Raw genomic sequence first — 16,693 nt, 5'->3', positions numbered from 1 at the left:
ACTGATTGGGACTACTTCACGATTGTCATGAAAACAAAACAGCTAGGCAGTGTAAATAAATGCAATTCACTCAGGATGAAACATATTAAAATATTGTTCCCTAATTATATTTCAGATGTTTTTCCATAAAAACTAAATGTAAATATTGCAAGTGTGTCGATGTTGACTAGCTCTTGAAAAGCTATTCTTTGTGGCTCTCGCTGCGGATGATAATAATGGGAGCGCCGAGAAAAGTGTTTCACAGTGTTTCAATTATGCTGGAAAACAAAACAAGAGTAACAGATGATGGCCAACAGAATTTTGGGAATTTACCAATAAAAAGCCTGTGTTTCTTGTAGGCTTAGATACAATAGAGCACAATAATGAATATTTAACTACTCAATCAATTATGCATGATAAAGATTTATTATTGTGAAAGCGCCCATTTCAAATGTACCTGATCGCTACATATAAATATAAAATGCTACTAAATTCCAAGATGTGTTTGCAATCATGTAATTCGAGGTCAGCTTTATGAATTCATGCCTTATTTTAGTTTTACCTCTATATGAGCTGTTGCATGTACAATAAAGAGGTTATACTGCTTTAATTATTTACTACTTAATCATACAACAGAGGTCTGTGATCATACTAACCCAATTTAAGAGAGAGAATATGTGTACATTGTATGTCTATGCATAAGTAAATAGTTGTAATAATTCTTTTTAAGATTAAATAGATCTGGAATAAACCAATTGATAAATTCATAGCACACAACATATTTCCATGTCAAATTCCATATTAAAAAAAAAATTTTTTTAAGTAAAAACAAAGCCATCAATGCTTATTTTGAAGTGTCGTTGAGGTGCCATGACTGAGTGTATTATATTTAAATCAAAGAAAGCTTAGAAAGAACTCCCATGTGCTGAGAGTATTGGAGACACATTAAATATAATTCGAAATTACTTAGCTGAAAACTAATTATGCAAATCAGAAAATTAATATGACCAGATTTGAGTGTAAAACTAATGAGGTCTGCGCAATGTAACAGAAAATCTATGTCTCCAAGTTTAATTGAAATGTGATTAGAACCAAAAAATTATGAATTATTATGCTTATTAGGGAATTAATATGAACAGATTTTTACCCCAAACTAATTAGGTTTGTACATTGTCCTAGAGCATCTTTGTACTAAGTTTCATTGAAATGGAATAATTAGCACCGTGAAAACTCCAAAATTTCGACCCCTCTAAAAATTTGACCGCCTATTTATTTGCCGGGTTTCGGTGTTTTATTTACCTCCAAATTTTCGACTCCACTAAAAATTGCCGACTCATTCTTATTCGAAAATTGCGACCAGTTTTAGTTTTCCCCCAAACGAAAAAAAAACCGATGTGAGCGTTCAAACGGGACCTTCCTCAAAGGCATGAATCCGGGTTTCTGATTGACTGAGAGATTTTTATTTTATTGGTAACGAAAATATATTCTAAATAAACGAAGTTTCAAATAAAAACGAACACAAAAATCTCGGCATGCTGCGTTTCTGAATTGTTGATTATTACTGTACTCAGTAGTGATTATAATAATGTACACAAAATAAATTTGTTGAATGGTTATGAAATACAAATAAAAGTCAACTTAGTTTCATCGTAAGCGAATGATTCCGGTCTCGTATAAACGTTTGATGCTGTAGGATATCCGCCATGTTCTCTTAGGTCAAATAGGTCAAATCGCTAATTAACCAATCAAAAAGCTGGATGATGCGAAAACGGCATGATTTTTTTTAAATAAAAAAATTAGTTGTTTTTAAAAAATAAACTGGTCATCTGAAGAATAATTTAACATTGTTCACAGTGATAACAGCTCATTCTCGAAAGGAAGCTTACCCGCTCACGCTAGTCACGATAAAAATCATACACGTGTACTCTTGAATAGACAGACGTCAATGACTACGGTAAAACTTAGACTCTATTTTAGCCGGCAGGATTGATTGAAATGTCCGAAAAATGACGCCAAAATACACCTTAAAAGTCCCATTTTATTTTCTTAAATCCCATTATATTTTTTAATCCAAGGGCGAATTTACGGCAGAATTTGGTCCCTCAAATCACCGGTACGGTGCTCAAATAAGGGACACGTGAGCTTTGATTCTAACCGGATACATTGCACTGGGTCGGGGAGATCGTTTGCTAAACTTCCATGTATCTTTTGTCCAATGGGTACCTGTACTTCGAACATTCGCAAGTTTTCCTAGGTAGTGCGAGACAGCTTTGTCTTTTGACCTATTAGTTTTGTGCTGACCTCTTCTCCGCGTCTTGATGTTTTGTTTTGCTTGTCATAATACTCACTGATTGATGACTTTGTTTAGATTTTGAGTTACAACTCGGCCACGACCTTTGCTTTTACCGTGAAACATGAGGAAGTTTACGTCAATTGACGGACATTGCATTTTTTAAAAACTAATGAAGCACACTGTCTATCATCCCCATTTTTTTTTGCTGATTTCTATTCTGAAAAATTCGACCGTCCGAAAATGCACCTTAATTTTGACTCTAAAAACACGTCACATTTCTAACACAAATTATTTAAAACCAGTCGAAATTTTGGAGTTTTTACGGTACTTTAGATATCAGTGTGAAAGATTAAAATTGGTTAATTATGCAAATTAGGTAATTAATATGTACAGATTTTAACTCACAATTATTCAGGTCTGTCTATTGTCCTACAGCATCCATGCACATTCATTGATATGTGATGTATAGTACCTGAGATATCAGTGTGAAAGTTGGTTAATTATGCAAATTAGGTGATTAATATGCACAAATATTTACCGGAAACTAATTGGGTCTGCATAATTCTAGATTCATTGAAATATGATGATTAGTACTTTAGATATCAGTAGAAAAGCTGAAAATTAATTATGCAAATTAGGTAATTAATATGCACAATTATTTACCCTAAAACTAATCAGGTCTCTGCATAGTCCTAAAGGATCTATGTACCAAGTTTCATTGAAATGCGATGATTAGTACTTGAGATACCCGTGGAAATGCTGAAAATTAATTAATTATGCAAATTAGGTGATTAATATGTACTGATATTACCATAAAAACTATCAGGTCTGTGCAGTGTCGTATGACATCTATGTACCAAGTTTCATTGAAATGTGATGATTAGTACTTGAGATATCAGTGGAAAAACCGAAAATTGACTAATCATTATGCAAATTAGGTAATTAGTATCCACGGATTATTACCAAAAACTAATCAAAACCTAGCATTAGTTCAGAGCATCTATGTACCAAGTTTCATCAAAATCCAATGAGTGGTTGTTTAGATATCAGTGGAACAGTCATGGAACCACTAAAAAATAGCTAATTATCATGCAAATTAGGTAATTAATATGCACGGATTTTTACCAAAAATTAATCAAATCTGCGCATATGTTCAGAGCATCTATGTACCAAGTTTCATCAAAATCCAATGAGTGGTTCTTTAGATATCAGTGGAACAGTCATAGAACAGCTAAAAATTAGCTAATTATCATGCAAATTAGGTAATTAACGAGCATGGATTTTTACCAAAACCTAATCAAATCTGCGCATTGGCCCAGAGCATCTATGCACCAAGTTTCATCAAAAACCGATGTATGGTTCTTGAGATAGCAGTGGAACAGTCGGACACACATACACACATACACACACACATACACACATACACACATACACACATACACACATACACACATACACACATACACACATACAGACACACTAACTGCAAAGACTCCCATTTTGTGCTTCGCACATGGGAGTCAAAAATTACATTGCCAGCAACTAGGGTCTATTACATGTAGCTGTAGATTATTGGACGTATCCATGTAAACTAACACTCAGGGGTTATCTCTCTGAATTTTTTTTGCCGAAATTTGACTAACATATTCAACTTTATATTAAATATTTTTGATTGGAAGAGAAAAATTTAGCAACTTTGATTTATCTAAACAGTGTCAGTAAAGTAGTCACTGCTTGTTACTGTCAAGTCATATAATGAAAACAGTGTCAGTAAAGTAGTCACTGCTTGTTACTGTCAGTCATATAATGAAAACAGACTACAAGTCAGAATGTTAGCTGTATTTTCTCAATCCCTTGGTCAACATCATGAGCTAATATCACAATACCTGCAAAGCATTATGGGTAATGATGTCATCGAAATGGGGAAACCCCTTAGTGCATACACATTGATGATCGAAGAGAGATCTCATAGAACTTACTGGAGTTAATAATTCGCAAATTTATGTATTTGTGCATGGTTCAATCAATGGAACTATAACAGTATATTTGATACATCAAAGGTAATTTGGGTTTAGTCTTTAATACAATGGATTAATAAGACATGAATTAAACATAGACGTTTATAAAATTACTAATTGATAAACAATTTCAATCATTTTTAAGGGAATTCTATACTTTAATTACTTAGTCTTCTTCTTCTTCCAGTTGCTGGGGTCATCGGTACTGATAATATCTCCGCATCATATTTTTTTTGGCATGGGGTTTTACTGCCGGATGCCCTTCCTGTCGCAAACCACTGTTATCAGACATGTGCCTAGCCTTGGCTGAAGAGGCAGACTAGCTGCCAACCAAGGCTATGAGTCAAGTCAACTTCGCATGCGTTAGTGAATGAATCTCGGCCAGTGGATTTGGCCTTCCCATTGAGTATGTGGCATACTCACCCAGGGTAGGGGGGTCGACCTTTTTGATGAGGTAGGATTTGAACTTTGGTCTACCAATCATGAGTCTGATGCGACAACCACTACGCTACCAGTGACCGGTTACTTTCATCACTTAGTAAGATAACTAAGTTTAAAATAAATATATAAAAATTGAAATAAGCACCTGAAATTGAGTTTGACCCTTGAGTCACTTTCATGAAGACTTCTTCCAGAGATGTATCTGTCAGACCATAACTTGATATACACAGTTCACCAATATGATCATTTAGATTATCAAATAACTTCTCAAAGGTTCCTTTCTTGGCAGCTTCACTTGGCAAGACGTATGACAATTCATGGTGGTTTTCGGCTGTAAGAGTTGCACTTGGGATATCCTTCTGGATGAACTCCGTCACGACGGATTCGGTACAACTGTTGTAAGATGTCAAGGAACTGACATCAGGTCTTCGTGATTGGCTGTTGTCATCATCAACATCACTGGAGTCATCAAGTTCTGAACACATAAACAATATAATGAAAGTGAAAGTTACACATCTCTCTTTGGTTGTAGTCATAGTTTTGTGATAATACCGGCACAAGCAAAAAAAAACGTTTTTAAGAGATTTGTACGTGCCTGCGTGCGTGCCAATATTCTTTTTGTATCACAATGTAGCTGCATTCAATGTCAACAACTTAAAGTATTTGAATTTAAGGATTAGTCATCTTGGTGCAGTAAATCTCAAATAAAAAATATATTCAACATTTGAATGACATATTTATGGAAAACTAAATTCTATTGTTTTCAACACCTAATGACATCAATACGTACCAATCAGGTTTTCCATACTTGTATTATCAGCAGAAGTATAATCAGTCGGTTTCTTTACTATCGTTAGTTTGTACCCGTTACCATAGTTACTCTTCAGAAATAATGATGAGCCACAACATTTCAATTGTCCATTAGCAATAATTGCTATCCTATCACCCAGCAGGTCTGCTTCATCCATATGATGTGTGGATAGCAAGATGGTACGACCTGAAATTATATTTCAATAATTTAGACGTATTTCTGCCTCTGTATAACATTTCTTTGAGATTTCCATTCATGTATGAAGTGAAAGCTTCGAAAGTACAGAAAAGCTAAGATGGCATAGGTACATGTATATACTGTAAAATGATTAATTTTCACTACGTTTAAATTTCGCTGATTTAGCATTTCAGGGATATTCAGTGGGTTTTAAATTCACGGTTTTATCATTTAGATAATGTGTTTCATGCTCAATTTTACATATTCACCGAGTTTTAATTTAGCACATTTTCCAGTCAGCGAAATAAGCAAAATTAAAAACCAGTGAATATTCAACCTTTTTACAGTACAGCACACCAAATGTAGCTTCCATGTATACATTGTGAACATTGATATATATACATGGATTTCTACAGATGTAGTGTTCATGTATATATCAATGATACATTACTGTGAGTGCAATATATCTGAATATATCTTGTCAGTTACATGTCTTCTTTATGTCTGTGTCATGAATCATTCAACAAAGTTGTTGTAAAATTGGAAAATGAATGGCTGACTAGGGATATTCAGAAATACATGATTGTATATATTGTAAAACATGTCGTTTTAGCTAGCATGCATTTTTAGCTAATTTAGCTAACCTGTAATTTCGCTAATTTAAGATGTCGCTAATTTAGAATAAAGTACATTCTCACAATGAGATTGTTGGCATTTTAGCTAAATTAAAATTTTGTTAATTTATGCATTGAGTCAAATTTGCTAGAATAACATGTAGGTATTTCACAGTGTTTTACAGTATACAGTCATTTTTTGCAACATTATTCACTTTTGCATCGTTGCATCGTTTCATCCTTTGCAAACATACCATGGAAAAATGATAAAATCGTAAGTATTCTTAGTAGTTCCCACATTTACAGTAGACATATTGGATACAATCAGATAAAGGAATTAATCAAAGGTTGACCTCAAAGCGCACTGACATGATATATGTGGTCAAATGGCACATAATGAAGAAACTTACCATGTTTGTACTTCATCAGCAAATCCCAGATGGCTCTTCTAGCATACGGATCCACCCCTGCGGTAGGTTCGTCTAAGATTACCGTACGTGAACCACCAACAAATGCTATAGCCACAGATAATTTACGCTGCATTCCACCCGACAAGGTTTCCACATTGTGATGCTTCTTGTGATATAATCCTATGTCCTTAATAAGTCTGAGGTAATAAAACACAATTGGTGATTATATCTCACGTAATGCATGAACGGCAAAGACAGAACGTCTCTCACAAACATTCAATAATTTTGATTTGAACTTGTGTTTAATATCTCAATGTTAAAAAGGCCAACTTTCAGATGAAAATGTGGCGTTGAGATACCCTTACTTCATCAAAATTAATCATCAAATGTGAATAGCATATAGGTCCCAAAATACTTTTAAAATGTTTGTTGAATTCCACTGATGTCTTGATATTACTACAACGCTTTGACCTTCGTTTGTCCTGTTTCAAAGGATTTGATTTGAGCTTGTTAAAATGCCAATCTTTCAGAGGGAAATGTTGTGTTGAGATCTTAACTTCATCAAATTTCACCATCATCAGATGTGTATATGACATAGGCACTATCCCATAGATGTTTTGATGTCATTTTGATGCTTTGACCTTTGTATGTCCTGTTTTAAGTTCAATTTCATGCATAACATGGGATTTAAATGGAATCATTAGTTTTCCATGTATTATTTTGTCTATCAGAAACAGATACATTCACAGTGACTTTAAGATATGAGTATATTAGACATAGTGAATAATATATCATACAAACTGAAAACAATTTGCTGTTCCATAAATAGCTGTATCAGCACTTATTCACATATGTATTAGCAAATTTCCCCTTATTTGGATGGGGTAAACTAAGTCATCAGCATCAACAATATGATATCACATTTGAACACTTATTGATATCACATTCGAACACTTGTTGACATCACATTTGAACACTTGTTGACATCACATTTGAACACTTGTTGACATCACATTTGAACACTTGTTGACATCACATTTGAACACTTGTTGATATCACATTTGAACACTTGTTGATATCACATTTGAACACTTGTTGATATCACATTTGAACACTTGTTGATATCACATTTGAACACTTGTTGATATCACATTTGAACACTTATTGATATCACATTTGAACACTTGTTGATATCACATTTGAACACTTGTTGATATCACATTCGAACACTTGTTGATATCACATTCGAACACTTGTTGACATCACATTTGAACACTTGTTGACATCACATTTGAACACTTGTTGACATCACATTTGAACACTTATTGATACCACATTTGAACACTTATTGATATCACATTTAAACACTTATTGATATTACATTTGAACACTTATTGATATCACATTTGAACACTTATTGATACCACATTTGAACACTTATTGATACCACATTTGAAAACTTATTGATATCACATTTGAACACTTACTGATATCACATTTGAACACTTATTGATAACACATTTGAAAACTTATTGATATCACATTTGAACACTTACTGATATCATATTTGAACACTTCCCTCTGTTTAGATTGCATGCAGAAGCACTACAGTGCACATGAAAAATAGAATCCTGTCACTGAACGCAAAATTTCATGCAACGCAAAATGTTTTTGGTTGACTTTTTCAACTTTAATCATTAAATTAACATTACAAGCAGAAAAGATGTACAGTAACCCCTCCCTAGCTAAGTTGTGCCTCAATAAGTCGCGACTTTGGCTAAGTCACAGGTAGTTGGATAGCGAGGGGTTGCTGTATAATAATAAGATATCATGAGAATTTCCTGAAGTATGCACTCAGACAGTGTGCTCTGTAACAGATCAGATTGTTTTGGAATTAGAGGGCACACTGCTCCTGAGAACACCCCATGTGACCACTCACCCGTTCTTTTCTTTGTCAATATCAGAAGATGATGTGCCTTTTAGTTTGGCGTAGAACCAGATATGTTCCTCTACAGTTAATCTGAAAATAACAAATACAACACCTTTGCTTCATTTTATGAAATACATAATCATAAATATTTGTTAAATGAAGACCATTTTGATATGTCAGCTTTAAAGGATGTAATACAGATTTTCAGGAAGTAAAATTAACAGTAATTATTTTCATGTGAGAAACTCTGTCAAACTATATATTTTTGAATTTATAATTTACACTAATTAAAATCGATGGTATGTTAAATGCAAACTGCATCTGATATTGACTCACATCACTAACTTACTTGGCAACATCACCAACTTACTTGGCAACATCACCAACTTACTTGGCAACAGCACCAACTTGCTGACTGACATCACCAACATGTTCAGTAACATCACCAACTTACTCAGCAACATCACCAACTTACTCAGCAACATCACCAACATACTCAGCAACATCACCAACTTACTCAGCAACATCACCAACTTACTCAGCAACATCATCAACTTACTCAGCAACATCACCAACATACTCAGCAACATCACCAACTTACTCAGCAACATCACCAACTTACTCAGCAACATCATCAACTTACTCAGCAACATCACCAACTTACTCAGCAACATCACCAACTTACTCAGCAACATCACCAACTTACTCAGCAACATCAAGAACTTGCTCAGTGACATCAAGAACTTGCTCAGTGACATCACCAACTTATTCAGCAACATCACCAACTTACTCAGCAACATCACCAACATACTCAGCAACATCACCAACTTACTCAGCAACATCACCAACTTACTCAGCAACATCACCAACTTACTCAGCAACATCATCAACTTACTCAGCAACATCACCAACTTACTCAGCAACATCACCAACTTACTCAGCAACATCACAAACTTACTCAGCAACATCACCAACTTACTCAGCAACAGCACCAACTTACTCAGCAACATCACCAACTTACTCAGCAACATCACCAACTTACTCAGCAACATCAAGAACTTGCTCAGTGACATCAAGAACTTGCTCAGTGACATCACCAACTTACTCAGCAACATCACCAACTTACTCAGCAACATCACCAACTTACTCAGCAACATCAAGAACTTGCTCAGTGACATCAAGAACTTGCTCAGTGACATCACCAACTTACTCAGCAACATCACCAACTTACTCAGCAACATCACCAACTTACTCAGCAACATCACCAACTTACTCAGCAACATCACCAACTTATTCAGCAACATCACAAACTTACTCAGCAACATCACCAACATACTCAGCAACATCACCAACTTACTCAGCAACATCACCAACTTATTCAGCAACATCACAAACTTGCTCAGTGACAACACCAACATGTTCAGTGCCATCACCAACTTGCTCAGTGACACCAATTAATTACTTAGTGACATCACCAACGTGCTCAGTGACATCACCAATTTACTCAGTGACATCACCAACTTGCTCAGTGACATCACAAACGTGCTCAGTGACACCAATTAATTACTCAGTGACATCACCAACTTGCTCAATCAAACCCATTCTATGACTGAAACAGCAAATAGATCATAGCAATCTGAATTCAAGAAAACATAGATTGATCACATGATTGAGATACTTACTTTTCAAATAATGCATTATGTTGTGGACACATTCCTAAACTTTGTCTAATCTGTAACATGTCAGTTTTTATATCATGACCATAAATAACGGCAGTACCAGAGGTGGGAGGAATAAGACCAGTCAAGATAGACCTATAATGATAAAAACCACAAACAACAATTTGAAAGGAATTGTTATTAACGGTATTACGTCCACAATTCTGTGACGCAATAAAACATAAAGTAATATCTATGTGACATACTTACATTGAGGTAGTTTTACCAGCACCATTATGACCTAAAAACGATGTAATCTGACCTTCATAAAGATTCAAACTTAGTTTGTTTACAGCAAGTTTACCAGTCTTATAAACCTTTGAAGACAAATTAGATCAAATACAAATTAGATCAATATAATTGATAAGCATATAAATATGTACTTGACATTGTGAAATAGATACAAAATAGCTAATTTGTAAAATGTTAATTAAACTGTGATCTCCCTTAAAAATCCCTGTTCCTAATTGATATTCAAGAATGAATAAATTAGGCTACCTTCATATAAAGACCACTTGGCTATGAAGGATGGTTTGGCTCAGTTCAATGACTGTTCTTTCACTGTATATCTTCAAACCATCACAAACATTGTTCATGGACTAAGACTGTCAGATTAACATTTACCTTGACTAGTTTATCTATACATACTCCAAGTGGTAAGTGCACTGGTTCCTCTTCCATTTTACTGTCCTCATCTAAAAACAAATCACAAACAGATGATAAACAGATAAATAAGATGATTATTCCTGTCTATGATTAGCAACCCAACAACTGTGTACACACAGGGTAAGCCACCTTCTGTACATCTGTCTATCCCACAGTAGCCTTTTGCATAACTGTCTACTACAGTTTATACCTAAAGCACCTTTCTGTACAACTGTCTACACCTAAGAAGCCCCTTGTACAACTGTCTACACCTAAGAAGCCTCTTGTACAACTGTCTACACCTAAGAAGCCCCTTGTACAACTGTCTACACCTAAGAAGCCCCTTGTACAACTGTCTACACCCAAGAAGCCCCTTGTACAACTGTCTACACCTAAGAAGCCTCTTGTACAACTGTCTACACCTAAGAAGCCCCTTGTACAACTGTCTACACCTAAGCAGCCCTCTGTACAACTGTCTACACCTAAGATGCACTCTGTACAACTGTCTACACCTAAGAAGCCTCTTGTACAACTGTCTACACCTAAGAAGCCCCTTGTACAACTGTCTACATCTAAGAAGCCCCTTGTACAACTGTCTACACCCAAGAAGCCCCTTGTACAACTGTCTACACCTAAGAAGCCTCTTGTACAACTGTCTACACCTAAGAAGCCCCTTGTACAACTGTCTACACCTAAGCAGCCCTCTGTACAACTGTCTACACCTAAGATGCACTCTGTACAACTGTCTACACCTAAGAAGCTCTTGTACAACTGTCTGCACCTAAGAAGCCCCTTGTACAACTGTCTACACCTAAGAAGCCCTTTGTACAACTGTCTACACCTAAGAAGCCCCTTGTACAACTGTCTACACCTAAGCAGCCCTCTGTACAACTGTCTACACCTAAGAAGCCCTCTGTACAACTCTGTACCTAAGAAGCCCCTTGTACAACTGTCTGCACCTAAGATGCACTCTGTACAACTGTCTACACCTAAGAAGCCCTCTGTACAACTGTCTACACCTAAAGAGCCTTATGTACAACTGTCCACTCCTAAGAAGCCCCTTGTACAACTGTCTACACCTAAGCAGCCCTTGGTACAACTGTCTACACCTAAGCAGCCCTCTGTACAACTGTCTACACCTAAGAAGCCCTCTGTACAGCTGTCTGCACCTAAGCAGCCCTCTGTACAACTGTCTGCACCTAAGAAGCCCTCTGTACAACTGTCTGCACCTACGAAGCCCTCTGTACAACTGTCTACACCTAAGAAGCCCTCTGTACAACTATCTGCACCTAAGAAGCCCTCTGTACAACTATCTGCACCTAAGAAGCCTTCAGTACAACTGTCTATACCTAAACACTCCTCTGTACAACTGTCTGCACCTAAGAAGCCCTCTGTACAACTGTCTGCACCTACGAAGCCCTCTGTACAACTGTCTACACCTAAGAAGCCCTCTGTACAACTGTCTGCACCTAAGAAGCCCTCTGTACAACTGTCTGCACCTATGAAGCCCTTTGTACAACTGTCTACACCTAAGAAGCCCTCTGTACAACTATCTGCACCTAAGAAGCCCTCTGTACAACTGTCTGCACCTAAGAAGCCCTCTGTACAACTGTCTGCACCTACGAAGCCCTCTGTACAACTGTCTACACCTAAGAAGCCCTCTGTACAACTGTCTGTACCTAAGAAGCCCTCTGTACAACTGTTTACACCTAAGAAGCCCTCTGTACAACTATCTGCACCTAAGAAGCCCTCTGTACAACTGTCTACATCTAAGCACTCCTCTGTACAACTGTCTACACCTAAGAAGCCCTCTGTACAACTATCTGCACCTAAGAAGCCCTCTGTACAACTGTCTACATCTAAGCACTCTTCTGAATAATTGTCTGCACCTACATGTAAGCAACCATCGTCCGAATCACATGGTCCTGTGTCTTCGACCTATAGGCCTCTACACGATACCGTGCGGGATTGCATAGGCTAATTGCGTATTTTAAGCAGTGAGATCAGATTGGGCGCGCCTCGAAACAAGGCGCCCAATCAGCTTGGATGTACCAAATTATAAAACAAAATTCAACTTCCTGTTTTTGTTGCTATGAAGACATCCTTCCCACACAAAACTGCGTCGATTGCCTGTACCTGATGAGTCTTGAGGGCACCAATACCGAAAACTTTCGCAATTTTATCATCACAAATATCACGATTCATGGGCGCCGCCATTTTATTTAAAATGAAACGCCAAAGAGGAATTTATAACACGCAAACTAATTGGACAATGATTAGCCGCAACTGACTACTGGGGGCGCTGTTAGAATACGTATATTTGATGGTCGTTCTGCCAAGGTCTATTTAGAAGCTTGGCCGAATAAACTTAGACCTTGGCTAGGGAAGATGCTAAGCATCCCTCTGTACAACTGTCTACACTTGAAATAGCCATTTTTAACAATTCTGCATTTCCTAATATGTTAGGATACTGTCAATACCGGTACTACTATAGCATATGAATTAACACTGGGAGATATATCACCTTGGGATGCCGTTGCCATGGCACATGCTTGGTCTTCTTCCATCACAGACAAAGAGTTATAGTTATTACGCTTGAATTGAAAACATGATGTGAATGATATCTGGGTACTCTCTGTTGACCCATGACCAAACCAGTAGGATTTCTGGAAGGGGAAGTACCAGGGTCTTGGCAAACCATAGGAACCTAAAATGAATTGACATGATGAGATATGAGTGTACATGTGGTTTGTAAAGTATGTATTAGCTGAAATGGCTCCATTCTTACTGGTAAACATGTATTTCAACACCAAAGTCAAGTATGATGAGATATCAGTATACATATGGTTTGTAAAGTATGTATTAGCTGAAATGGCTCCATTCTTACTGGTAAACATGTATTTCAACACCAAAGTCAAGTATGATGAGATATCAGTGTACATGTGGTTTGTAAAGTATGTATTCGCTGAAATGGCTCCATTCTTACTGGTAAACATGTATTTCAACACCAAAGTCAAGTATGATGAGATATCAGTGTACATGTGTTTGTAAAGTATGTATTAACTGAAATGGCTCCATTCTTACTGGTAAACATGTATTTCAACACCAAAGTCAAGTATGATGAGATATCAGTGTACATGTGGTCTTGTAAAGTATGTATTAGGTGAAATGGCTCCATTCTTACTGGTAAACATGTATTTCAACACCAAAGTCAAGTATGATGAGATATCAGTGTACATGTAGTCTTGTAAAGTATGTATTAGGTGAAATGGCTCCACTCTCACTGGTAAACATGCATTTCAACACTAAAATTCAGTATGATGAGATATCAGTGTACATGTGATCTTGTGGAGTACATCAGATGAAATGGCTCCACACTCACTGATAAACATGCATTTCAACACTAAAGTCCACTTTCGTAATTTTTCACAAAATGGACCCTACATAAATTTCTTTCAACAATTTTGATTAAGTCTTGCAGCTAATGGAAAATACTCTTCATTTGGTTCAAAACTAAAACTGAAATTGTAGAAAAATACAACAAAATATTCAAAATGTTCACAACAGTTTCACCGAAAACATTAAGTCATTCATAGGATCAACTCACCAGGATGTACTGCCTCCACATACCACGTTACAACAAAATACAAACTTGCATCACCAATCATTATTAACATAATATGCAATAGATTGAATTGATCTTGTTCCAAAGGACTGCGTCCCAAATTACTCCACTGCAGACCCACACCTTCCTCTTCATACAGTGCAAAATATTTGGCACCAATCCCAAATGCTGAAGTTGATAACATGGACTGAAAGATGCAAAATCAAAATGATTGACTGATGACGAATCTGATTCAAATTATCGGTAGATCCTAGTTTTGAATTTTTCATATTTTTTGTTTAAAATATGTATTTAATTATTACTCTTTTCATATATTCTATTTCTTTAATATGAATTAAATTATAATTCTTTCATATATCATAATTCATATATTTTAATTTTTTTTTTAAAAAATAGTATTTGCTTTATTAGAAATACATCTTCAATAGAAATGCATTAAATCAATAGTCGCTTTGGCTGTTTAGAAAATTTTATAATATTGTGTATTTTGACTATAGAAACATCTGTAATTGCCCTTCAATTAAATGAACAGACTTGTGACGCATGACACAAATGGCCAAGCAATGATTCAATAAATTGAGTGCAATAACCTCTTCTGCAGAGGGCAGCCATCTGTTATAAAAGTGAAGCGATTTAATATACATTTTCATTGTAGTCTAACTGATAATCCACACACACCAGTTATGGTTTCAAGGCTCAGTACAACACGTTAATAACAACAACAAACCAAATGATTTGAGGTGTGTATTAAAATGGTTTCTACCAACAGTTTATATAACACTGATACTCCAAACCATTTAGAAGCAAAAAAATAACTCATTCTTCCACCGAAAAAAAAAACAATAAATCAAAACAACATCCTATTTATGGATATAGGAAATGTAATTTAATTATTATTTCATTTATAAATATTTGATACATGTACATGTAGGAGTGATAATATTAGCTTATCACCCATGACAAGTTCTGCTCCTGTAATTTCCTACCTACTGGGTATGCACAATATCTTATAATACCTGATGTTAACTTGCCCATGTTACATTTTCTAGGCCAAATTGTCTATAGTATTGTTACTATAATCTTGATGTTTTAATACAAATTTTTACATTAGTATTAATTTTCATATTACATTTTTACACATTAACTATTTAATATTAATTTCCCTTCTCACATATGTAATTAATAATAATTTCTTTCACATTGTATATCAGTTAACATTGACTTTACCATATTTGTCCATATTTTTAAGATAATGTTTAATTTTCCATCATATCATTTTCTCAAGCAGATTTAGCTATCACTCACATGTAGAGAAATAGACATGTCCATACAGAGTGAACAGATTATAGCGCTGAGTGAGTGAGTCTTAGGAAATAAAAAAATGTGACAAGTCACCTGGGTTCTTCCCACAAATTATTACAAATCATTACGAACACCCACAGAAATTTACTGACTGTAATATAACAATTTTCCAAAAATGAGATTCAACTTTTCAATCATAATTGCCATATACACCACGTGAGCCGAACATGTTTATACCGGTATTGTTTGAATTTTAGGAACATTTATCAAATTATGGTAATTTTTCATACAGATTATTTTATATGTGAGCAAATGCAGCAAACACATTTAAATTTCTACAATAAAACACATGCCTAATATACAGTGAAAGGCATAAAGCTGGGGATGTTATAAATGTTTTATAAATCTCAATTTTCAGAAAACAAAATGACTGGTAGAATTCAAATTGACCAAGTCGGAAATGTTAAGGTTACGCCAACATGCATGCCAATTAAACATGATCCAATCAGAAAGCTCTCCATTTTGAATAAGCGGGTAATTGCAAAGTCCATATCACTTAAAGGCTTGCACGTACTGTAGATCTCTTGAGCCAATCATAAATTAACAATAAATTTGAATGAAAGCTGAAGATCGGTATTTACAAATTTTTATAAATATGTTTACAAAGTAAGGTACAGCTTTCTGCCCTTCACTGTATAATTTTCATAAATATAAAAACATGAACAACATT

General features: G+C 35.6%; 1 protein-coding gene across 1 annotated transcript in view; it reads right to left on the bottom strand.

Moving 5' to 3' along the window:
* Positions 1-16,693, bottom strand: part of LOC100375869 (ATP-binding cassette sub-family A member 2-like) — an 84,332-nt gene that overhangs the window by 23,434 nt on the left and 44,205 nt on the right. The window contains exons 17-25 of the mRNA XM_085492111.1: positions 14,644-14,848; positions 13,561-13,743; positions 11,016-11,086; positions 10,602-10,708; positions 10,356-10,487; positions 8,683-8,763; positions 6,744-6,940; positions 5,522-5,728; positions 4,877-5,206 (exon numbers count right to left, since the gene is read on the bottom strand). Of these exons, the coding sequence (XP_085348237.1) occupies positions 4,877-5,206; positions 5,522-5,728; positions 6,744-6,940; positions 8,683-8,763; positions 10,356-10,487; positions 10,602-10,708; positions 11,016-11,086; positions 13,561-13,743; positions 14,644-14,848 (1,513 nt within the window). The remainder of the gene's footprint in view (positions 1-4,876; positions 5,207-5,521; positions 5,729-6,743; positions 6,941-8,682; positions 8,764-10,355; positions 10,488-10,601; positions 10,709-11,015; positions 11,087-13,560; positions 13,744-14,643; positions 14,849-16,693) is intronic.

The sequence above is a fragment of the Saccoglossus kowalevskii genome, chromosome 17 (assembly GCF_978046115.1).
Source record: "Saccoglossus kowalevskii chromosome 17, keSacKowa6.1, whole genome shotgun sequence".
Lineage (NCBI taxonomy): Eukaryota > Metazoa > Hemichordata > Enteropneusta > Harrimaniidae > Saccoglossus > Saccoglossus kowalevskii.
Note: the sequence above shows the minus strand (reverse complement) of the source record. Positions and strands in the feature narration are given on the sequence as shown.